Source organism: Arachis hypogaea, chromosome 9 (assembly GCF_003086295.3).
Source record: "Arachis hypogaea cultivar Tifrunner chromosome 9, arahy.Tifrunner.gnm2.J5K5, whole genome shotgun sequence".
Lineage (NCBI taxonomy): Eukaryota > Viridiplantae > Streptophyta > Magnoliopsida > Fabales > Fabaceae > Arachis > Arachis hypogaea.
In genome coordinates this window covers 74921725-74945693 of record NC_092044.1, presented here as the reverse complement: position 1 = coordinate 74945693, position 23969 = coordinate 74921725, and the positions used below count along the sequence as shown (strand labels likewise).

Sequence of the window (23969 nt, the reverse complement as noted above, 5' to 3'; positions counted from 1 at the left end):
CGACGCGTCCGCATGGATGACGCGATCGCGTGACATGTGCAATCTGCATAATCTGGAGAATTCGCTGGGGGGCAATTTTGGACCTTATTTCGGCCCAGTTTTTGGCCCGGAACAGCAGACTAAAGTCAGAGAATATGCAGAAACAACATACATTCATTCAGTAGTTTGGAGATCTAGTTTTCTCTCTTAGGTTTTTCTCTCTAGTTTTAATTTTAATCTTTAATTGATCTTAGCATTGGAACATTGAGAAGAGTTATTTCCTCATCAAGACTTCATCACTCTAGTTTGTCTTCTTAACTTGGTTCTATTTTTCCATGTCCCTTGTTTTTGTTCAATTTTGTCATTCAGATACTCTTATGATTATTTAATGCAAGGATTATTTCTTTTTCATTCAATTTCAATTTCAATAACTATGTCTTTTTTTTATTCCCTTTCATGTTTTATGGATTATTATTTACAATGCGTGAGTAGTTTCATTACTTGATGGGAAATTGATTAAAAAGGAACTCTTGAGTTGGAAGGATTGAAAGAAAATTTGTAATTGGGTTAACTGTTGAATTACCATCCTGTTACCGACGCCAATCCCTTTGAACTAAGTGGGTTGTAACTTGTGAACAGATCCAGTAATTCAACTTGTTTGACTTTCCCTTACCTAGTAAAGGATAACCAAACAGAGCAACCATTAATTATAAATTAATCTTAAAAATCACTCCATCAATGAATAAGATAGCACACTTCTCTGCAGTCAAGGCTTTTATTCATATTATTTAATTTCCCTCAATTTAAATCCCAATTTACTCAACTCAACTTCTTGAACATCTGATGAATAAGATAGCACACTTCTCTGCAACTCGTTGGGAGACGACCTGGGACTTAAAACTCCCAGTAATTTTAATTTAACTCTCTGTGACATATTTCTAAATTGATCGGCAGATTTTTGGTGAATTAAGAACTATACTTGCAACATAATCATTTTAATAATTTTTAATTCACCAGCTTCTGCTTCCCATCAATTTTTGGCACCGTTGCCGGGGAGTTGCAATAGAGTGCTAATTTTATTAATTAGAATTTATTTATTTGTATTTTTATTTAATTTTGCTACTACGAGCTGCATGTTTCTTCTGTCAAATGACACGTTCACTTCCTGATCCGCGCTAGCTAATATTCGATCTTGAAATTGAAAGAACAATTTCACGAATAAGGCGAGAACAGCGCAGGTTAATCCGTTCTGAGGGCGGATTTGAAAGTGAGTCTGAGGAAGAAACCAGCCCCCGTTCTACTGATTCGGTTGTTTTGCTTGCAGAAAACATGGCAGCTAGGAGAGTTACCATCCAGGAGGAAGGAGCCCCTGATTTTACAATGCAACCGTTTCAGGCGCATCATCCAGCGGTAGCTACAGATTTTGAAATAAAGACCGCACTGCTAAATTTGATTCCCAAGTTTCATGGCCTACCTGCTCAAGAGCCTATCAAGCACTTGAGAGATTTCCAGGCAGCCTGTTCTACTGTCAGGCGTGATGGCACTGATGAAACTGCAATTCTGCTGAAAGCTTTTCCGTTTTCTCTTGAAGGAAAAGCAAGAGAGTGGTACTACACTCAACCTCTAGCAAATGTATTCGACTGGGATACACTCAGAATGGAGTTTCTGGAGAAATTCTTTCCATCTGAAGTTACTGATAAACTGAGGAAGGATATCTCTACCATTGTTCAAGATGACAATGAGACTCTTTTTGAATACTGGGAGCACTTCAATAACCTTCTGGAAGCATGCCCCCACCACATGATTGACAAGATTGTGCTACTCAGCTATATCACACAGGGTATGAGGCCCCAAGATAAGACCACATTGGAAAGTGCCAGCAATGGGTCTATGAAGAAGTACAAGACCACTGATGAAGCTTGGCAATTGATCAGTGATTTAGCTGAATCTACTAGGAACCACAGACAGAAGCAAGGCCGTTCAAAAGCCGTTGCAGAAGTATCCTCTAGCAGAGAGACTGTTGCTCTAACTCAAAGCATCTGTGAAATGACCAACTTGCTAAAGCAAATGCAGTTGAATCAACAAGCTCAGCAAGCTCAACCTCCTCAACCGCAGCAAAACCAACAGCTAGTCCTACAAAGAATTTGCAGAATCTGTGCTGATTACAGCCATTACACTAATGAATGCTCGCAGCTCCAACAAGAAGACAACATGGTGGCATTCACTCACAACTTCTATGACTGCCCCAACCAAGGGTACAATCAAAGTGGAAATAATAACCATGGATGGCAGGATAATTCAAACCAGAATTGGAGGGACAACAATAACAGAGGAGGCAGAGATAATCAGGGAAATCAGAGGTGGAATAATAACAATAACAGGCAGCAAAATCAACCTTACAGAGCACCTCACCTGAGGCAAAACCAAGGACCACCGAACAATCAGCAGCAGACCTCTCAATTTACTCATTCTTCTGTATCTTCTAATGAAGATTTATTACAAGCTTTTAAGAAGAGACAACTGGCCATGGAAAGTACCATCGTGAACAGTATTAACGTCAGTCTGAATGGTCTCACCTCTACTCTACAAGCTTTTATGACACAGCTTGGCTCAGCACCAAATTCTAGTAACGAACCTTCAAGCACCACTGGAATTCCCTCTCAATCATTACCCAATCCAAAGGGAGGCATTAATGCCATCACCCTAAGGTCTGGAACCACACTGCAGGAGAGAAATCAGGAGGAACCAAGCTCACCATAATACGCCTCAGCTGAAGAGGTGGTGGAAATTGAAGATATTGAAGAGGAAGAGGATATTCAGGACATAGCTGAAGAAGAGATAGCTCAACCACAAGAGGAAGTACCAAAAAGTGCAGGCACCACAGGAACCACCATTCCCATTCCATTTCCACAGCTTGCAAGGAAGCCTAGGAAGCAGCTGGAACCTGATCCTAAAATGGTAGAGATCTTCAAAAAGGTCGAGGTAACTATTCCCCTTTTTGATGTTATTCAGCAAGTACCTAAATATGCAAAGTTTCTAAAAGACTTATGTATCCATAAAGACAAAATTAATGAATTAGAAACTATTCCTTTAGGTAGTTCTATATCTGCTTTAATGGGAGGATTACCTGAAAAATGCAGTGATCCAGGTGCTTGCATAGTTAGTTGTACTATTGGTGGTGTAGTAATTTATGATTACATGTGTGATTTAGGAGCATGTGTCAGTATAATGCCTTTGTCCATATATGATGTTTTGAGGCTCCCTCCCTTAAAAAGGTCGGCAGCTCATTTTGTGTTAGCAGATAAAAGCATTATTACAGTGGCTGGAGTTGCTGAAGATGTTTTGGTGAACATTAAAGGGCTTACATTTCCCACTGATTTTTATATCTTGGAGATGCCCTATAATGATTCAGATAAGCCATCATCGATCTTACTTGGAAGACCATTCCTGAAGACATCAAAATTCAAGTTGGATGCTTTTCAGGAACATGCTCCTTTGAAATAGATGGCCGCATAGTGATCTTAAATCTGAATGGAGTCATTGACAATCTCCCAGAAGATTGTTCTATCTTCCAGTGTGATGTCATAGACGAAAGTGTGGCTGAAGTTCAAAAAGAAGAGTTTGAAGAGAGGCACACTGGACAAGGTCCAAGTGTGGGGACCCTTTTAACTGACAGTGAGGACACTTCGCCATTTTCACAAGCTCCAGATAATCCGGAGCCTTTCCATGATCAAAAGTTAGAATTGAAACCTCTCCCTCCACACCTCAAATATGCCTATCTTGAGGATGAGCAGAAGCTTCCGGTTATTATTGCAAGAGAAATGACTTCTCAACAAGAAGAGCAGCTACTTGATGTACTGAGGAAGCATAAGAAGGCAATCGGATGGAGCTTGGCAGACATAGTGGGAATCAATCCTCAAGTATGCGAGCACAGAATATTTTTAGAAGAGGGAGCAAGACCTGTCCGTCAACCCCAAAGAAGATTGAATCCCACCATCTTGGAAGTTGTCAAAAAGGAAGTGACCAGACTATTGGAAGCCGGTATCATATATCCCATTTCAGACAGTGAATGGGTAAGCCCAGTACAAGTGGTACCCAAGAAGTCTGGAGTCACTACAGTGAAGAATGAGCATGGAGAGCTCATAGCAACTAGAGTTCAGAATGCTTGGAGAGTCTGCATTGATTACAGGTGTCTCAACCAAGCTATCCGTAAGGATCACTACTCACTTCCATTCATTGATCAAATGCTGGATTGCCTATCAGGTAAGTCACATTATTGCTTTCTAGATGGTTACACAGGTTATTTCAGATTCATATAGCTCCTGAGGATCAGGAAAAGACTACTTTTACATGTCTTTTTGGGACTTATGCTTATAAGAGAATGCCCTTTGGCTTGTGCAATGCACCAGCTACTTTCCAAAGGTGCATGATGAGTCTTTTCTCTGATCTTACTGAGGACTGTATGGAAATTTTTATGGACGATTTTAGCGTTTATGGTGATTCTTTACCCTTTGCTTAGATGGATTATCGAGAGTATTAGATAGATGTATTAATACGAACCTTGTATTGAATTTCGAAAAATGCCACTTTATGGTAAAACAAGGGATTGTATTAGGACATGTGGTATCTAATACTGGCATTTTGGTAGACCCAGCAAAGGTGAATGTTATTTCTAGTCTACCTTACCCCTCTTCTGTGAGGGAAGTCCGTTCGTTCCTTGGACATGCAGGTTTCTACCGGAGATTTATTAAAGACTTTAGTAAGGTGGCACATCCCTTATCCAGATTACTGCAGAAGGACATTGAGTTTGAGTTCAGTGAGGATTGCAAACAAGCATTTGATACGCTGAAGACTGCTCTAACTCAAGCCCCCAATCGTGAGAGGACCCAACTGGAGACAGCCGTTTGAAATCATGTGCGATGCTTCCAACCATGCAGTAGGAGCAGCGCTGGCTCAGCGTGAAGGTAAGGATCCTTTTGTTATTGCCTATCCGTCTAAGACTTTAGACACTGCCCAGTCCAATTATACTACTACTGAAAAAGAACTTCTTGCTATTGTTTTTGCTTTGGATAAATTCCGGGCCTATTTACTTGGTACCAAAGTAGTAGTGTATTTGGACCATGCAGCTCTAAAGTATCTATTGGCTAAAAAGGAGTCCAAACCAAGACTTATCCATTGGATACTGCTGTTACAAGAATTTAATTTAGAAATAAAGGATAGGAGTGGTAATCAGAATTTAGTAGCAGACCACTTGAGTCGCCTCGAACATATAAAGGATGATTCTACTCCTACAGATGATAATTTCCCTTTTGATAACCTGCAAGCAGTATCTGAGGTAGTCCCTTGGTATGCACCTGTTGCTAATTATTTAGTTAGCCGCACATTCCCTCCACATTTCTCTAAACATCAAAGAGACAAGCTGAAAAGCGAGTCTAAATATTATATATGGGATGACCCATATTTATGGATATGTGGCACTGACCAGATAATTAGATGTTGTGTGCCTCAATCAAAATTCCAGTCCATTTTGGAGGCCTGTCACTCATCTGAGAATGGAGAACATTTTGGCCCTCAAAGAACAGCTAGAAAGATCTTAGACTGTGGATTCTGGTGGCCTACTCTTTTTAGAGACACTGCTGAGTTTTGTAAATCTTGTTCCCTATGCCAGAAATTTGGTAATATATCCAGAAGGGATGAGATGCCTCAACAATATATGCTTTTCTGTGAAATTTTTGATGTATGGGGCATTGACTTCATGGGTCCATTTCCAAATTCTAGTGATATTTTTATATACTGTTAGCTATAGATTATGTTTCCAAATGGGTGAAAGCAATTCCTACCCGCACTGATGATGCTAACACTGTTGTTTCCTTTGTGAGAAACCATATTATATGCCATTTTGGATCACCACGAGCGATCATGAGCGATCAAGGCACCCATTTTTGTAACAGGAGACTAACAGGATTGATGAAGAAGCATGGGATAATCCATAAAGTTGTAACAGCTTACCATCCTCAAACTAATGGGCAAATCGAGGTGTCGAACAGAGAAATTAAGCGTATCTTGCAAAAGATAGTAAAGCCTCACAGGAAAGACTGGTGCACCAGGCTACAAGATGCACTGTGGGCGTATAGAACCGCATACAAGACACCCATTGGGATGAGTCCCTTTTGCTTGGTTTATGGAAAAGCTTGCCATCTCCCAGTTGAAATCAAACACAGAGCCTTCTGGGCAGTTAAAGAGTGTAACATGGGAATTGAGAATGCTGGAGCTGAAAGGAAGTTGCAACTGCATGAACTGGAGAACCTTCGCCTAGAAGCTTATGAGAATTCTAGAATTTGCAAGGAAAGAATGAAAGATGTACATGATCAAAACATCAAGAAGAAAGAGTTTCAACTTGGAGATTTTGTTCTCCTTTACAAATCTAGACTAAGGCTAATGCCCGGTAAGTTAAGATCAAAATGGGAAGGTCCATACAGAGTAGAGAAGGCTGAACCGTACGGAGTTTATCACCTAAGCCATCCTTCAAGCTCTAAACTTATTAAGGTCAATGGACACCGCCTGAAGCTGTACCATGGTGAGAAGGTGCAGAAAAATAAGGAGCTCGAGATCTTCTGCTTGGAAGATCCCCACATAACAGCAGATTGAGCTAATGAAGCATCCAACCTACGGACGTTAAAGCAAAGTGCTTGGTGGGAGACAACCCACCGTGGTATGATCGTTCTTTTCTTCACTTTTAGTTTTTTCTTCTTCAATGACTCTTCTCTTTATTAATACTTTCATGTTTTTACACTTACATGTCCTTATTTAAAAAAAAAAATTTTCGCCGCGCGACGCGTCCGCGTGGCAGGGAGAGTAAAGAAAAATAAAAATGAACAAAAAGTTATGCAGGAGCCGCGCTAGAGGCGTGCCAATGGCACAAATTACCTCACGTGACCGTGTCGCTGATGCGACCGCGTCGCATGGAAATCATGGCCTCCCACGCGGTTGCGTGCCCCATGTGGCTGCATGCCCTGAGTTTTCGACGTAAAAGGGTGCACATTCACATTCTGTGCGAGAGTGATGCTGGATTTGTGCTAGAAGCACAATTCTTGTCACGCGATCGCGTCGGTGACGCGGCCGCGTCGTTCATTTTATAATACACACTCATGCGATTGCGTGACTGACGCGATCGCGTCACCCGATTTTGGCAATTAACATAAATTGAACAGAGAGTTGTGCTGGAGCAAGGCTGCACTCGCCCCAGCAGCGCAACATAGGTCACGTGACCACGTGACCAACGCGATCGCGTCGCCCTACCTGGAGCACACTCATGCAAGCGCGTGCCCTCGGCGGCCGCGTCGCATGCGCCGCACAGCTCAACCTAAGTTGCCAAATTATCTTATCTTCCTATCTCCCAAATCCTAATTTTTCTTTTCCCACCTTCTTTCTTCTTTCTCCCTTCCCCTTTCTATCTCACCTTTCATTCTCTATCTCTCTCACCCACATTAACAAGGTTTTTCTTTTCTTCTTTCCCACTTTCTACTATTCTTCTTATTTTCATATGCTATCTTCTTTTCTTTTCTTCATTATTCTTACTTTCTTTTCTTTTCTTTTCCTTTTTACTTGGTGTTATCTATTTATGTGAGTCATTATTTATCATTATATGCTTATGGTTTGTTGTAAATTTGTTTGACAATCATATATATTACTTTTTAAGGGAATGCTTGCATGTTCAAATTCATACTTTCAAGAGCTTATTCTACATGCATGCTATGTGTTTGTGAAAAAGCCCATATGGCATTATGCACTTATTCACATTATTCTACTCTAATATGCAATGCTTGCTTTTCACAAATTCCCTTTCATATTTTATTAATTAAATTTAATTGTCAATACAAACGTGATGGCTAGTTTGTTACAAATGGTAATCTAATTTGGACATTGAATGTTTGATATATGCTACTTATGCCTTTGCCTGCATGCCAATAAACCTCTCGCATTCCATTGTCCTACATGCACTTGCTATATTTCCATTGATGAGCTTTTCACATGTAATCCGGACAATGTGTTACTGCCATTTATCCTTATTGTGCATTGATTATCACTTACACTACCCTCTTCTTTGCTCTATCTCTTTGCATTTAATTTCCTTTCTCTTCCCTTCTTTCAGGATGGCCACCATGAAAGGAAAGGAGAAAGCTACTTCCAAACCACCAGCAAGAAGAGGAACTAAAAGAGCATTAGTGGCAGAGCCTTCTTCTACCACAGTCAAGCCCTCAACAAAAAGAGTTAAGAGGATAATAAAGGTTGACGAAAAGGAGAAAGCCTTTCCAGCAAAGGACGCTGCGCGATTTCCCAATCGCTACTGTGAGCAGATGTTCCCTATCCTAGCAGAAAGGAACTATAACAATGAATACCTTCTAATCCTCCCATCCTATATTGCCACCTTTGTTGAGCCACAAATTGAACGAAGACAATGGGGTTTCTTACGGAGACAGCCGAGGAAGGTCAATCTCTCTTGGGTAGTTGAGTTCTACTCCAACTTCTACATACCGACCCTGCAGTCTGTTTATGTCCGGTAGAAGCAAGTGCCCATTACAGAAGAGGCCATCCAGCAAGCTCTGAGTCTTCCCCCTTTTCCAGCAGGAATGGACGCTTTTCAAGAAGCCACCCTTCAGCGCCAGAGATACCAACTTGACTGGGACTCCGTCCTCGGAGTCATTGCATTACCTGGCAGCCGTTGGATCTACGGATACCGCTGTACCCGCCTAAGGGAATCTTGGCTTCCGCACTTACCTTGGAGGCTCACATATGGGCACAGATCATGTCCCATTATGTCTTTTCGAGCACTCATGAGTCCTCCTTCACTGTAGACATGGCTGTTCTACTGTGGTGCATCCTTACAGACCAACCTCTGAATCTCTCAAGACACATCCGGAATGCTATGGAGCATGTGCGAATCGCGGGCAACCTACCTTTTCTCACCCTGGTCTCAGATCTTGTTTCAGCTGCCGGAGTCTCCTACAGAGCTGGGGACACCAAAGCCATGCTTCCACGGGATGATTAATATGTCCCTAACGGGAAATAGCTCAGACTTTCAGCAACCACTACAAGCTAGCATACTGAGCCAGTTGAAGATATTCCTTCTTCAACACCACAAGCATCTACAACTGAGAAATTGCTCCAGCAGATACTTGAAAAGTTGGATCGGCATGAACAGAAAGCTAAGATGAGAGAGCGCCGTAACAAGCGCCGATTCACATACCTCAAGGAGCTAATCATGGGCAAATTCAAGGACTCAGACACTCCGGACTCCACTTCTTTTACCAGCACCGGGAGCCATGATAGTCCCAACTGTGGAGATAAAGAACATGACGTTTGAGCTAAAGAACACACAACCTGTGAAAGATTTGAGCCTTTATGTATGGTTACATTATTTAACCATAATTATTTTATTCTTGTGTGTTTACTTCTCTATTATTGTAATCTATATTTTGTTTTATCTTATATGTCCAATATTTATTATATTTACATGCTTGCACATGATTGAGGCCATTATTTGTTTAAACTCACTTATCCAAATCAAGCCTACCCTTTTCAATTACCCTTGTTAACCACTTTGAGCCTTTAAAAACCCCATTTGTTCTATATTTTACCACATTACTAACCTTAAGATGAAAAACAATTGCATATCCCAAATTGAATCTTTGGTTCGCTTAAGATAGAATTGTGTGTACTAGTTAAGTATGGGAAATTGTGGGAACAAAAGTTGTTAAGGGAATGTGTCATAAAAATTTAAAGGGAATTTGGATACCTACTCGTGTGAAACTATAAGAATTGAAAAAAAAAATCTATGTGCATTGATAAGCTTTATTTATTTCAATTCAAAAAAAAAAAGATGATAAATAAATAAATAAGGGGACAAAATTACCCCAATGTTAAATTCAGAATTCAAAAATCAATGCACATATGATAGAATTAAAATACAAAGTTGAAACATGAGTATGGGTTGAAAAAGGGAATTATGGGTAGCTAGGCATGAATTTAAAGTATATAGAGTATACGTATATTAGGTGAGAGCTTAGGTTAATTAAAGATTCAATTTATAAAGCTCACTTAACCATATGTATACCCTTACCTGCACCTTGGCCCCATTATAACCCTGGAAAGACCTCATGATGTTTGCATTGGTATATTAATTGTTGTTGATTGGTTAGGAGAAAAACAAAAGTTAGAAAACAAGACTAGAGAAGAGTAGAGTGATTACCCTATACACTAAAGATCAGAGTGTACATACATTATCAATGAGGGTTCGATGCTTGAATTTTCATGTTTCTTGCTTTCATAAGCTATCTTCTTGCACTTTTATCTGTTTTATTTTATAATGATAGAATTAGTGAAATTTGATTTGTAATTGTTTTGAAGGGCTTATTTACTTTTGATCAAGTGGACAATAATCATATAGCTGCATTTATTTATATATGTAGGATTGCATTGCATTTCATGAGTTTCTACATGTTCATACTTATTTCCTTGTCTCCTTCAATTTAGCATGAGGACATGCTAATGATTAAGTGTGGGGAGGTTGATAAACCACTATTTTATGGTTTATATTGTGTTTAGTTGTGTGATTTTGTCATGATCCTTACCCACTTATTCATTAATTTAGCATGCATTTAGATTTCCTTCCTAAATTTAGTACATGTTTGAAAATTGCTCCCTAGAGACCTTAATTATTTAATTTTAATTCTCCATTATTCCATTCGATGCCGTGATCCTTGTGTCAAGTGTTTCAGGCTTTATAGGGCATGAATAAGTTGGAGATTAGAAAAGAAGCTAGAAAAAATGGAAGGAACACAAGAGTTTGAGAAGATAACCAGCGAGAAATGATGCGGTCGTATGGCTCACGCGACCGCGCGAAGGAGCGCAAATCGCAGTGACGCGGCCGCATGGCTTACGTGGCCGCGCGGATTGGAAAGCGCAAGCGACGCGGTAGTGTGGACGACGCGAACGCGTGGCGAGGAAAAAGCGCAAGCGACGCGTCCGTATGGATGACGCGATCGCGTGACATGTGCGATCTGCATAATCTGCAGAATTCGCTGGGGGGCAATTTTGGACCTTATTTCGGCCCAATTTTCCGCCCGAAACAGCAGACTAGAAACAACATACATTCATTCAGTAGTTTGGAGATCTAGTTTTCTCTCTTATGTTTTTCTCTCTAGTTTTAATTTTAATCTTTAATTGATCTTAGCATTGGAACATTGAGAAGAGTTATTTCCTCATCAAGACTTCATCACTCTAGTTTGTCTTCTTAACTTGGTTCTATTCTTCCATGTCCCTTATTTTTGTTCAATTTTGTCATTCAGATACTCTTATGATTATTTAATGCAAGGATTATTTCTTTTTCATTCAATTTCAATTTCAATAACTATGTCTTTTTTTATTCCCTTTCATGTTTTATGGATTTATTATTTACAATGCGTGAGTAGTTTCATTACTTGATGGGGAATTGATTAAAAGGGAACTCTTGAGTTGGAAGGATTGAAAGAAAATTTGTAATTGGGTTAACTGCTGAATTACCATCCTGTCACCGACGCCAATCCCTTTGAACTAAGTGGGTTGTAACTTGTGAACAGATCCAGTAATTCAACTTGTTTGACTTTCCCTTACCTAGTAAAGGATAACCAAACAGAGCAACCATTAATTATAAATTAATCTTAAAAATCACTCCATCAATGATAGAGATCCCAACCAATCAATTCCCAGTCAAGGCTTTTATTCATATTATTTAATTTCCCTCAAATTAAATCCCAATTTACTCAACTCAACTTCTTGAACATCTGATTAATAAGATAGCACACTTCTCTGCAACTCGTTGGGAGACGACCTGGAACTTAAAACTCCTAGTAATTTTAATTTAAACTCTCTGTGACATATTTCTAAATTGATAGGCAGATTTTTAGTGAATTAATAACTATACTTGCAACATAATCATTTTAATAATTTTTAATTCACCAGCTTCTGCTTCCCATCACTGTACCTCAATGATCCCCAGCTTCTCCATTACAGAGAGTGGCATAAGATTTATACCTGACCCTAGGTCACACAGAGCCTTTTCAAAGGTCATGGTGCCTATGGTACAGGGTATTAAGAATTTACCAGGATCTTGTTTCTTTTGAGGTAAAGTTTGTTGACCCCATGTATCTAGTTCACCAATGAGCAAGGGAGGTTCACTTTCCCAAGTCTCATTACCAAACAACTTGGCATTCAGCTTCATGATAGCTCCTAGATATTGAGCAACTTATTCTCCAGTTACATCTTCATCCTCTTCAGAGGATGAATAGTTTTTAGAGCTCATGAATGGCAGAAGGAGGTTTAATGGGATCTCTATAGTGTCTATATGACCTTCAGATTCCTTTAAGTCCTTAATAAGGAACTCCTTCTTGCTTGAGAGACGTCCCATGAGGTCTTCCTCATTGGGATTCACGTCCTCTCCTTCCTCTTTAGGTTCGGCCATGTTGATTATGTCAATGGCCTTGCAGTCTCTTTTTGGATTCTCTTCAGTATTGCTTGGGAGAGTACTAGGAGGAGTTTCAGTGACTTTCTTACTCAGCTGGCCCACTTGTGCCTCCAAATTTCTAATGGAGGATCTTGTTTCACTCATGAAGCTTAAAGTGGCTTTAGACAGATCAGAGACAATATTTGCTAAGTTAGAGGTGCTCTGCTCAGAATTCTCTGTCTGTTGCTAAGAAGATGATGGAAAAGGCTTGCTATTGCTAAACTTGTTTCTTCCACCATTAATAAAGCCTTGTTGAGGCTTTTGTTGACCCTTCCATGAGAAATTTGGATGATTTCTCCATGAGGGGTTATAGGTGTTGCCAAAGGCTTCCCCCATGTAATTTACCTCTGCCATTGCAGGGTTTTCAGGATCATAAGCGTCTTCTTCAGAAGATGCCTCTTTAGTGCTGTTGGATGCATTTTGCCATCCATTCAGACTTTAAGAAATCATGTTGACTTGCTGAGTCAACATTTTATTCTGAGCCAATATGGCATTCAGAGCATTAATTTCAAGAACTCCCTTCCTCTGAGGCGTCCCATTATTCACGGAATTCCTCTCAAAAGTGTACATGAATTGGTTATTTGCAACCATTTCAATAAATTCCTGAGCTTCTGCAGGCATTTTCTTTAGGTGAATGGATCCACCTACAGAATGGTCCAGTGACATCTTAGAGAAATCAAACAGACCATAATAGAATATATCTAACATGGTCCACTCTGAAAACATGTCACAAGGACACTTTTTGGTCATCTGCTTGTATCTTTCCCAAGCTTCATAGAGGGATTCACCATCTTTTTGCTTGAAGGTCTGAACATCCACTCTAAGCTTGCTCAGCTTTTAAGGAAGAAAGAATTTAACCAAGAAGGCCGTGACCAGCTTATCCCAAGAGTCCAGGCTATCCTTAGGTTGTGAGTCTAACCATGTTCTAGCTCTGTCTCTTATAGCAAAAGGGAAAAGCATGAGCCTGTAGACTTCAGGATCTACTCCATTGGTCTTAACAGTCTCACAGATTTGCAAGAACTCAGTTAAAAACTGGTAGGGATCTTCTGATGAAAGTCCATAAAACTTGCAGTTTTGTTGCATTAGAGCAACTAGTTGAGGTTTCAGCTCAAAATTGTTTGCTCCAATGGCAGGAATTGAGATGCTTCTTCCATCAAACTTGGAAGTGGGTGTATTATAATGACCAAGCATCCTCCTTGCATTATTGTTGTTGGTTTCGGCTACCATATCCTTTTCTTGCTCGAAAATTTTAGTAAGGTTGTCTCTGGATTATTGTAATTTAGCTTCTCTTAGTCTCCTCTTCAGAGTCATTTCAAGTTCAGGATCAGCTTCAATAAGAATGCCTTTTTCCTTGTTCCTGCTCATATGAGAAAGAAGAGAACAGAAAAGGAAGAGGAATCCTCTATGTCACAGTATAGAGATTCCTTTATGTTAGTAGAAGAAGAAAGGAATAGAAGAAGGAGAAGAGTTAAGAATCCAAACACAAGGGTGAAGATAGGTTAAGATTCTTGAGATGAAGAGAAGTGTTAGTAAATAAATAAATAAATAGAAGAAGATGAGAGGGGGAGAATTCGAAAATTAATTTTGAAAAAGGGTTAGTAATTTTCGAAAATTAAATGAAGAATTAAAATTAAAATTAAAATTCAAAACAATTAGTTAATTAAAAGAATTTTGAAAAAGAGGGAGGTAATTTTCAAAAATTAGAGAGCTAAAATTAGTTAGGTGGTTTTGAAAAAGATAAAAAATAAACAAAAGTTAATTGGTTAGTTAAAAAAGATTTGAAAATCAATTTTGAAAAGATAAGAAGTTGGAAAAGACATTTTAAAATCAAATTTTTGAAAAAGATAAAATTTAAAAAGATATGATAAAAAGATATGATTAAAAAGATATGGTTGGAAATGACTCAATTTTTTTTAAATTAAAATTACTTACTTGACTAACAAGAAACTAAAAGATATGACTCTAGAATTTAAAGATTGAACCTTTCTTAACAAGAAATTAACAAACTTCAAATTTTTGAATCAATCACATTAATTGTTAGTAAATTTTTCGAAATTTTGAAATAAAGATAAGAAAAAGATTTTGAAAATAAATTTTAAAAATTTTCGAAAATAATAAAAAAATGAAAAAGATTTGAGTTTTGAAAAAGATTTTGAAAAGATAGGATTTTTTAAAATTTAAAATTTGACTTGACTTATAAGAAATAAATAAGTTTTAAAAATTTTTGACTAAGTCAACTCAAATTTTCAAAAATTATGAGCAAAATAAGGAAAAGATATTTTTTTATTTTTTTTAATTTTTAATGACGAGAGAGAAAAACACCAAAAATGACTCACAACATGAAAATTAAGATAAAAAAACATAATACATGCAAGAACACTATGAATATCAAGATGAACACCAATAATACTTTGAATGTCAAGATGTACATCAAGAACATATTTTTGAAAAAATTTTCAAGAAAAGAAAACATGCAAGACATCAAACTTAGAAATTTTTCATGCTTAGACACTATGAATGCAAGAATGCATATAAAAAACAACAAAAAACACAAAACAAGAAAATATCAAGATCAAACAAGAAGACTTACCAAGAACAACTTGAAGATCATGAAGAACACCATGCATGAGTTTTCGAAAAATGCACAAATTTTTAAACACATGCAATTGACACCAAACTTAAAATTTGACTCAAGACCCAAACAAGAAACACAAAATATTTTTTGATTTTATGATTTTCTAATTTCTTTTTTTGTATTTTTCAAAAATTATATTTTTGAAAAACGAAAATAAAGAAATTTTTTTTTGAAAGATTTTTGAAAATTTTTTTGAAAAGAAAATTACCTAATCTGAGTAACAAGATGAACCGTCAGTTGTCCAAACTCCAACAATCCCCGGCAACGGCGCCAAAAACTTGGTGCACGAAATTGTGATCTCTAATAATGGCATTCAACTTAGTATGCGCGTTTATAACTCAGCACTTTCTTCACAACCTCGCACAACTAACCAGCAAGTGCACTGGGTCGTCCGAGTAATAAACCTTACGTGAGTAATGGTCGATCCCACGGAGATTGTTGGTAAGAAACAAGCTATGGTCATCTTGAAATTCTCAGTTAAGCGGATAATATATGGTTATGGAGTTTTCGAATAATAATATTAAATAAACAGAAAATAAAGATAGAAATACTTATGTAAATCATTGATGGGAATTTTAGATAGGTGTATGAAGATGCTGTGTTCCTTCTGAATCTCTGCTTTCCTACTACCTTCATCCAATCCTTCTTACTCCTTTCCATAGCAAGCTGTATGTAAGGAATCATCATTGTCAATGGCTACATCCTATCCTCTCAGTGAAAAAGGTCCAAATGCTCTGTTACAGCACGGCTAATCATCTGTCGGTTCTCGATCATGTCGGAATAGAATCCATTGATTCTTTTGCATTTGTCATCACGCCCAACAATCGCGAGTTTGAAGGTCGTCACAGTCATTCAATCCCTGAATCCTACTCAGAATACCACAGACAAGGTTTAGACTTTCCGGACTCTCATGAATGCCGCCATCAATTCTAGGTTATACCACGAAGATTCTGATTAAGGAATCTAAGAGATATGCGTTCGGTCTGAGGTAGAACGAAAGTGGTTGTCAGTCACGCGTTCATAGGTGAGAATGATGATGAGTGTCACGGATCATCACATTCATCATGGTGAAGTGCAACGAATATCTTAGAGCAGGAATAAACTGAATTGAATAGAAAATAGTAGTAATTGCATTAAAACTCGAGGTACAGCAAAGCTCCACACCCTTAATCTATGGTGTGTAGAAACTCCACCGTTGAAAATTCATAAGTGATGGTCCAGGCATGGCCGAATGGCCAGCCCCTAAAATGTGATCAATAGTCTCCTAAGATGAATAATAGAATAAAACTAAGACCAAAGATGTCTAATACAATAGTAAAATGTCAGATTTATACTAGACTAGCTACTAGGGTTTACAGAAGTAAGTAATTGATGCAGAAATCCACTTCCGGGGCCCGCTTGGTGTGTGCTTGGGCTGAGCTTGAGCTTTACACATGTAGATGCTTCTTTTGGAGTTGAACGCCAAGTTGTAACGTGTTTTTGGCGCTCAACTCTGGTTCGTGATGTGTTTCTGGTATTTGACTCCAGAATGCAACATGGAACTGGTGTTGAGCGCCAGTTTACGTCATCTAATCTCAAATAAAGAATGGACTATTATATATTGATGGAATGCTCTGGATGTCTATTTTCCAACGCCGTTGAGAGCGCGCCATTTAGAGTTCTGTAGCTCCAAAAAATCTATTTCAAGTGCAGGGAGGTCAGGATCCTACAACATCAGCAGTCCTTTGTTAGCCTTTTATCAGAGTTTTGCTCAGGTCCCTCAATTTCAGCCAGAAAATTCCTGAAATCACAAAAAAATGCACAAACTCATAGTAAAGTCCAAGAATGCGAATTTAGCATAAAAACTAATGAAAACATCCCTAAAAGTAGCCAAAAAGCGTATAAATTATCCGCTCATCAACCCACGTTAAGAGTCACGTTAACTTAGATAACGTGAACTCTAACGTGGAAGAGAGGAACAATGCCAACGTTAGTGACACTCACCTTTGTCACTAACGTTGGATCAACTAGCATTGCCCACATTAGTGGTCACGTTAAGACCACTAACGTGAAAGTTAATGAAGAGCTGAGATTGATGAGCCAACGTTAGTGACACTCACCTTTGTCACTAACGTTGGAAGATGGCATTACTACCACGTTAGTGGCCATGTTAACTTAGTTAATGTGAGCTCTAACATGGAGAGTAGGGGCACTTTGAGCGTTAGTGACAAAGGTAAGTGTCACTAACGCTCTCGAACGTGAGGCATAACCACGTTAAGAGCCACGTTAGTTACACTAACGTGAACTCTAACGTAGGGATAAAGGGTTATAACCCAGCGTTATTGGGAAAGGTGAGTCCCAATAACACTAGTGAAGATTTACAAGGCAACGTTAGTGGTCACGTTAGTGCCACTAACGTTGGAGTTAACGTAGGCTATATGAGGTTGGAACGTTAGTGAAAATTATGATTGCCACTAACGTTCTCAAACCCACAATGTCACTTAACGTTAACTTCACTAATGCCCATGCCTAATTCATACTTCTCTGCAAGTTGGGCCCACTAAAGATTGTAAGTGCTTCAACTCAAGATCCAAAGCCCACATCCAAGACTTGAAGAACTCACTAGAAGATCAAGAGGAGTAGTATATATAGGAGTAGTTTTGAACTATAGAGAAGCTTGGCACTTTGGAGAACTACTCTCTATACATTTACTTTTCTACATTTTTAGCTGGGATGTATTCTTTTCTGCCATTTTCCATTTCTAGAGCTATAAACAACTAAACCCCTTTCATTGGGTTAGGGGGCTCTTTTGTAATTTGATGGATCAATTATAGTTTTCATCCTCTTCCTCTTTCTTCTCTTTTGATTTACTAGAAAGCTTTCGATCTTAATTCAATTGGTTAGTTGTCTTGGAAAAGAAACTCTCCATAATTGGATCTCCTCTGAGCCTTGGAAAAGGGATGAGGAGTTCATGCTAGAAATGCTTTCTCATGTTGGACCAAATTAGGGTTTGGGCGGATATAGTGACATGTAATCCTCCCAACACTTTGATTTGGAAATACATGTGGTATAATTAGTGACCATACTTCATCTCTTCCCATGAGCAATTAAATCAAGGAATTGGGCAATTGTTCAAGCTTAAAGAGATTGGATTACCAAGGAATTGGAATCTAATCACCTAAGATTGCCAAGGAGATCAATAGATGCATTGATTGAGGAAGAGATGAAAATGAACTTGATCCGGAGAATACAACATCTCATGAGCCCAATGAATTCCCCATTTCTGATCTTACCCATTCTCTTTATTTTCTGTCATTTATTTTCATGCTCATTACCCCAAATCCCCATTTAAGATTCTGCACTTTAATTTCTGCTATTTACTTTTCTGTCATTTAATTTTCTGCAATTCTCAAACTACACTCTGTTTAGCTCAACTAGCATACTCTTCCAACTATAGTTGCTTGACCAATCAATCCCTGTGGGATTTGACCTCACTCTATTGTGAGTTTTTACTTGACGACAAATTCGGTATACTTGCCGTAGGGAAATTTGTTGAGAGACAAGTTTTCATGCATCAAGTTTATGGCGCCATTGCCGGGGATTGATTATGTATCAACAATGATTAAGTTGGAAGCTCACTAGATTGAGCATTTTTTCCCTTGTTTGTTTACTTTATTCAGTCATTTATTTTCACTTTGTTTAACTTCTTCCTCATCCTCTATACCCTCTCTATTTTTCTTTCTTTCTTTGTTATTATCTTCAATTCTGCTCACTTACCCATCTAACTATTTGATAATTTGCATCACTCAAACTAACAATCACTCTAACAAGAATAACCTCTTCATTTTATCTCTTGCTGCGTGTTTTGTTAGTTGTATGACAGGGAGAAGAGGGGGAACCTCAACTTCCTTCGATTCAGAACCTGAGAGAACCCTCTGGAGATTAAGGAGGGAAGCAATAGGGAAAGGAGTTGTTTGGACTGAGGAAGAGGAAGAGTACTTTGAACCCAACACGGAAGAGAACTTGGAAAACAATCATGAAGAAGAAGCTCACAACCATGCTAGAGAAAGTCCTGCAAATCATGCTGGGCAAGAAAGGAGAGTTCTAGGCTCCTACATCAATCCAAATCCAGGAAACTGTGGAAGTAGCATCTAGAAGCCCACCACACATGCCAACAACTTTGAATTAAAACCCCAGCCCATCACCCTAGTTCAGAACAACTGCTCATTTGGAGGAAGTACTCAAGAAGACCCCAATCAACATCTAACCACTTTCCTGAGAATTTGTGACATTGTGAAGTCTAATGGAGTCCACCCGGATGTCTATAGGCTGCTGTTGTTCCCCTTTTCACTCAGGGACAAGGCATCCAAGTGGCTCGAATCCTTTCCAAATGAGAGTTTGACAAAATGGGAAGATGTGGTGAATAAATTTTTGGCAAGATTCTACCCTCCTCAAAGAATTAATAGGCTAAGAGCTGAGGTGCAGACTTTCAGGTAACAAGATGGTGAGACTCTCTATGAGGCATGGGAGAGGTTCAAGGACTTAACAAGAAGATGCCCACCAGATATGTTCAATGAATGGGTTCAACTTCACATTTTCTATGAAGGTCTTTCCTATGAGTCAAAGAAGGTTGTAGATCATTCATCAGGGGGCTCTCTAAACAAGAAGAAAACCATTGAAAAATCCATAGATGTCATTGAAACAGTAGCTGAGAATGACTACTTCTATGCCTCTGAAAGAAGTAACACTCGAGGAGTAATGGAGCTGAACCACATGGATGCATTGCTAGCTCAAAATAAGATGATCACCAAGCAGCTAGCAGATCTCACCAAGAAGGTGAAGGAAAACCAAGTTGCAGCAGTCATCACTTCATCACCAGCTCAAGAAGGAGTGAATATAGGAGAAGAAGGTGACTAGGAACAAGCCAACTATGTTGGAAACTCACCTAGACAAATCCATGACCCATACTCCAAAACCTACAACTCTGGATGGAGAAATCACTCCAACTTTGGTTGGGGAAATCAACAAGACCAAGGTCAAGACCAGAGACGCCATAACCTCAACTCCAACAACAATGTAACTCACCAACATACCTCACAGAGACCCTATCAACAACCACCTAACCACCCTTCTCAACCACCTAATCTCAACCCACCATCATTAACAGAGGATAGACTTTCAAAGATTGAGGCTCTACTTAAAAATCTATGTAGAGAAATTCAAGATAGTAAAGCTTTCCGGGAAGAAGTGCAATCCAACATGCAGAATCAAGATGCTGCCATCAAGAAACTTGAAACACAGATTGAGTTCTTATTCAAGCAAACCCCTGGACACAACAATTGCAGCAATATTAACTCAGCACCAAAGGAGGAATGTCAAGCCATCACCCTCAGAAATGGGGAGGAATTGAAGGAGATCCATAAGAAACCACCAGAGAAGAAATTGGATGAAGAAGACAAGGGACAAGAGGGAGCTCGAATCTCCATCCCTAAGTCACACCAAGAAGAAGAAGCGCTCAAACCATGCCTTTCAAAAGCTCCATACCCCCAACAGCTGCAATTAAAAAATAGGGGAGAGGATAACCAATTCTCAAGATTCTTGGAAATCTTCAAGAAACTACAAATAAACATACCCTTTGCTGAAGCAATATAGCAAATGCCACTCTACGCCAAGTTCTTGAAGGAATTGATGACCAAGAAGAGAAGCTGGAAGAACAATGAGACTGTGGTACTCACCGAAGAATGTAGTGCCATCATCTAACACAAATTACCCCAGAAATTAAAGGATCCTGGGAGTTTCCAAATCCCTTGTATCATAGGGGAAATCATAGTGGAAAAGGCTCTGTGTGATCTAAGAGCCAGCATAAATCTAATGTCCTTAGCAATGATGAAAAAATGAAGATAGAGGAAGCTAAACCAACAAGAATAGCCCTGCAACTAGCAGACAGATCATTCAAGTTTCCCCATAGAATAGTAGAAGACTTGTTAGTGAAGGTGGGAGACATCATCTTTCCAGCAGATTTTGTAGTATTAGACATGGAGGAAGGATCTAAGACTTCCATCATCCTGGGAAGGCCATTCTTGGCCACTGCCGGAGCCATTATTGATGTCCAAAAGGGTGAACTGGTCCTTAGATTACATGAGGAGAAAATGACATTCAATGTGTTTAAGGCCATGAGTTACCCACACAACTCATTGGGAGAATGTATGAGGTTGGATTCGGTGGAGGCTTTGGTGCAAGTAACTCTTGAAGAAGAACTTGACGCAGTAACAGAAGAAGAATTAACATCAAGCGAAGAGGCTGCGGCCACTGAAATGCATGTTCAAGGCACACTAGAAGAAAAGGATGAAAGAAAAGAAGTACCCAAACTTGAGCTGAAAACACTGCCACCCACTCTCAAGTACGCATACTTGGGAGAAAATAGAAGTTATCTAGTGATCATAAACTCAGCCCTCAGCCAAGAACAAGAGGAAAGGTTGCTTCAAGTTTTACAAAAACATAGGGATGCCATTGGAGGGACACTTGCTGACTTGAAGGGAATCAGCTCAGCCATATGCATGTATAAGATACTTTTGGAGGAGGATGCCAAACCTTCCATTCAGCCCCAAAGAAGGTTAAATCCAGTTATGAAGGAAGTAGTACAGAAAGAAGTCATGAAGTTGTGGTAGGGAGGAGTAATCTATCCTATATCAAATAGCCCATGGGTCAGCCCAGTTCAAGTGGTTCCCAAGAAAGGAGGAATCATTGTGGTGCCCAACGAAAGAAATGAGCTAATCCCTACAAGAACTGTCACAAGATGGAGGATGTGTATTGACTACAGAAAGCTCAATGAAGCCACAAGAAAAGATCATTTCCCACTCCCTTTCATGGATCAGATGCTGGAAAGACTTGTAGGACATGCATACTATTATTTTTTAGATGGTTATTCAGGATATAACCAAATAGTGGTTGATCCAAGAGACCAAGAGAAAACATCATTCACCTGCCCCTATGGAGTGTTTGCCTACAGGCGCATGCCATTTGGGCTATGTAATGCACCTACAACTTTTCAACGCTGCATGCTTTCCATCTTCTCAGATATGATAGAGAAGTTCATTGAAGATTCCATGGATGACTTCTCAATATTCGAAGATTCCTTTCCTAATTGCCTAAACCATCTTGCCTTGGTATTAAAAAGATGTCAAGAGACCAATTAGTCTTGAATTGGGAAAAGTGTCACTTCATGGTGACAGATGGAATAGTCCTTGGCCATAAAGTCTCTAACCAAGGAATTGAGGTAGACAGAGCTAAGGTGGAGCTAATTGAAAAATTACCTCCACCAAGTGACATCAAGGCAATTAGGAATTTTTTGGGACATGCTGGTTTTTATAGAAGGTTTATTAAAGATTTTTCAAAGATAGCCAAGCCCTTAAGCAATCTCCTCATGTCTGATACACCATTTATCTTTGATGAGAAATGCATGCTAGCATTTGAAAACTTGAAAAAGAGGCTATCCTCTGCCCCTATCATCACCCCACCTGATTGAAATCTACCATTCGAATTGATGTGTGATGCATCTGATTTTGCAGTTGGGGCAGTGTTAGGATAGAGAAAAGAGAATTTGGTGCATGTCATATACTATACCAGCAAGGTCCTCAATGATGCTCAACGAAATTATACCACCACTGAAAAGGAGTTGCTGGCAATAGTTTTTGCATTTGACAAATTTAGATCATACCTTATTGGCTCTAAAGTTATTGTTTTCACTGATCACACAGCACCCAAATATTTATTTGCCAAACAGGAATCAAAACTAAGACTAATTAGATGGATCTTATTATTGCAGGAATTCAACATCGAGATTAGAGACAAAAAGGGTGTGGAGAACAAGGTAGCAGATCATCTATCCAGAATCCCTTGTGAGAAGAATGATACCCATGATACAAGTGTAAATGAGTCTTTTCCGGATGAACAGTTAATGATGGTTCACAAAGCACCCTGGTTTGCAGATATTGCCAATTTTAAAGTAGCCAGTGACTTACCCCCTGGAATCAACAAATATCAAAGAAGAAAACTCATTAATGATGCTAAGTATTTCATTTGGGATGAACCCTATCTCTTCAAGAAATGCTCAGATAGAATCCTTAGGAGGTGCATCTCAGAAGAAGAAGGACGAGAGGTCCTGTGGAGTTGTCATAGTGCTAGTTTTGGAGGTCATTTTGGAGGAGAAAGAACTGCCGTAAAGGTACTGCAATGTGAGTTCTTCTGGCCCACTATCTTCAAGGATGCTAAGAAATTGGTGAGAAGCTGCAATGAGTGCCAAAGGGCTGGCAATCTACCCAAGAGAAATGAGATGCCACAACAATACATTCTAGAGCTTGAACTGTTCGATGTATGGGGGATCAACTTCATGGGACCATTTCTACCCTCATATTCGAAAAAGTATATCTTGGTGGCAGTAGACTATGTATCTAAGTGAGTGGAGGCCGTGGCAACCCCAACCAATGACAACAAGGTAGTCATAAACTTTCTTCGAAGGAATATCTTCACCTGATTTGGAGTCCCACTAGCCCTCATCAGTGATGGAGGGAGCCATTTCTGCAATAGACCATTGGAAATCCTACTCTTAAGATATGGGGTGAAGCATAAGGTTGCCATACCTTATCATCCCCAAACAAGTGGGCAAACAGAGATATCCAACCGAGAGTTGAAAAGGATCTTGGAAAAGACTGTGGGGATATCAAGAAAGGACTGGGCAAAGAAGCTAGATGATGCTCTTTGGGCATACAGAACAGCCTTCAAAACACCAATTGGGATGTCCCCATATCAACTGGTATACGGCAAGGCCTGTCACTT

The 23969-nt window shown here is 39.2% G+C and overlaps 1 protein-coding gene and 2 non-coding genes across 3 annotated transcripts; 2 read left to right on the top strand and 1 right to left on the bottom strand.

The window, feature by feature from the left end:
• Positions 1 to 13244: 13244 nt before the first annotated feature.
• LOC112713468 (small nucleolar RNA R71) lies at positions 13245 to 13348 on the top strand. The gene has a single exon (XR_003158441.1). It is a non-coding gene; the product is annotated as a small nucleolar RNA R71 (small nucleolar RNA).
• Positions 13349 to 19598: 6250 nt separating this feature from the next.
• Positions 19599 to 19705, bottom strand: LOC112713220 (small nucleolar RNA R71). The gene has a single exon (XR_003158195.1). It is a non-coding gene; the product is annotated as a small nucleolar RNA R71 (small nucleolar RNA).
• A 1635-nt stretch (positions 19706 to 21340) lies between these two features.
• LOC140175143 (uncharacterized) lies at positions 21341 to 23592 on the top strand. The gene is made up of 2 exons (XM_072202069.1): positions 21341 to 21769; positions 22960 to 23592. The coding sequence occupies exons 1-2, from the start codon at positions 21341 to 21343 to the stop codon at positions 23590 to 23592; spliced, it is 1062 nt and encodes a 353-aa protein (XP_072058170.1).
• Positions 23593 to 23969: the final 377 nt, after the last annotated feature.

Bases quoted from the DNA above. Each gene is read 5' to 3' on its own strand.
- LOC140175143 (XM_072202069.1), top strand. From the start codon at position 21,341: ATGAGGTTGGATTCGGTGGAGGCTTTGGTGCAAGTAACTCTTGAAGAA. The intron at 21,770-22,959 runs GTAGTACAGAAA...TTATTATTGCAG, and splicing joins TAAATCCAGTTATGAAGGAA to GAATTCAACATCGAGATTAG.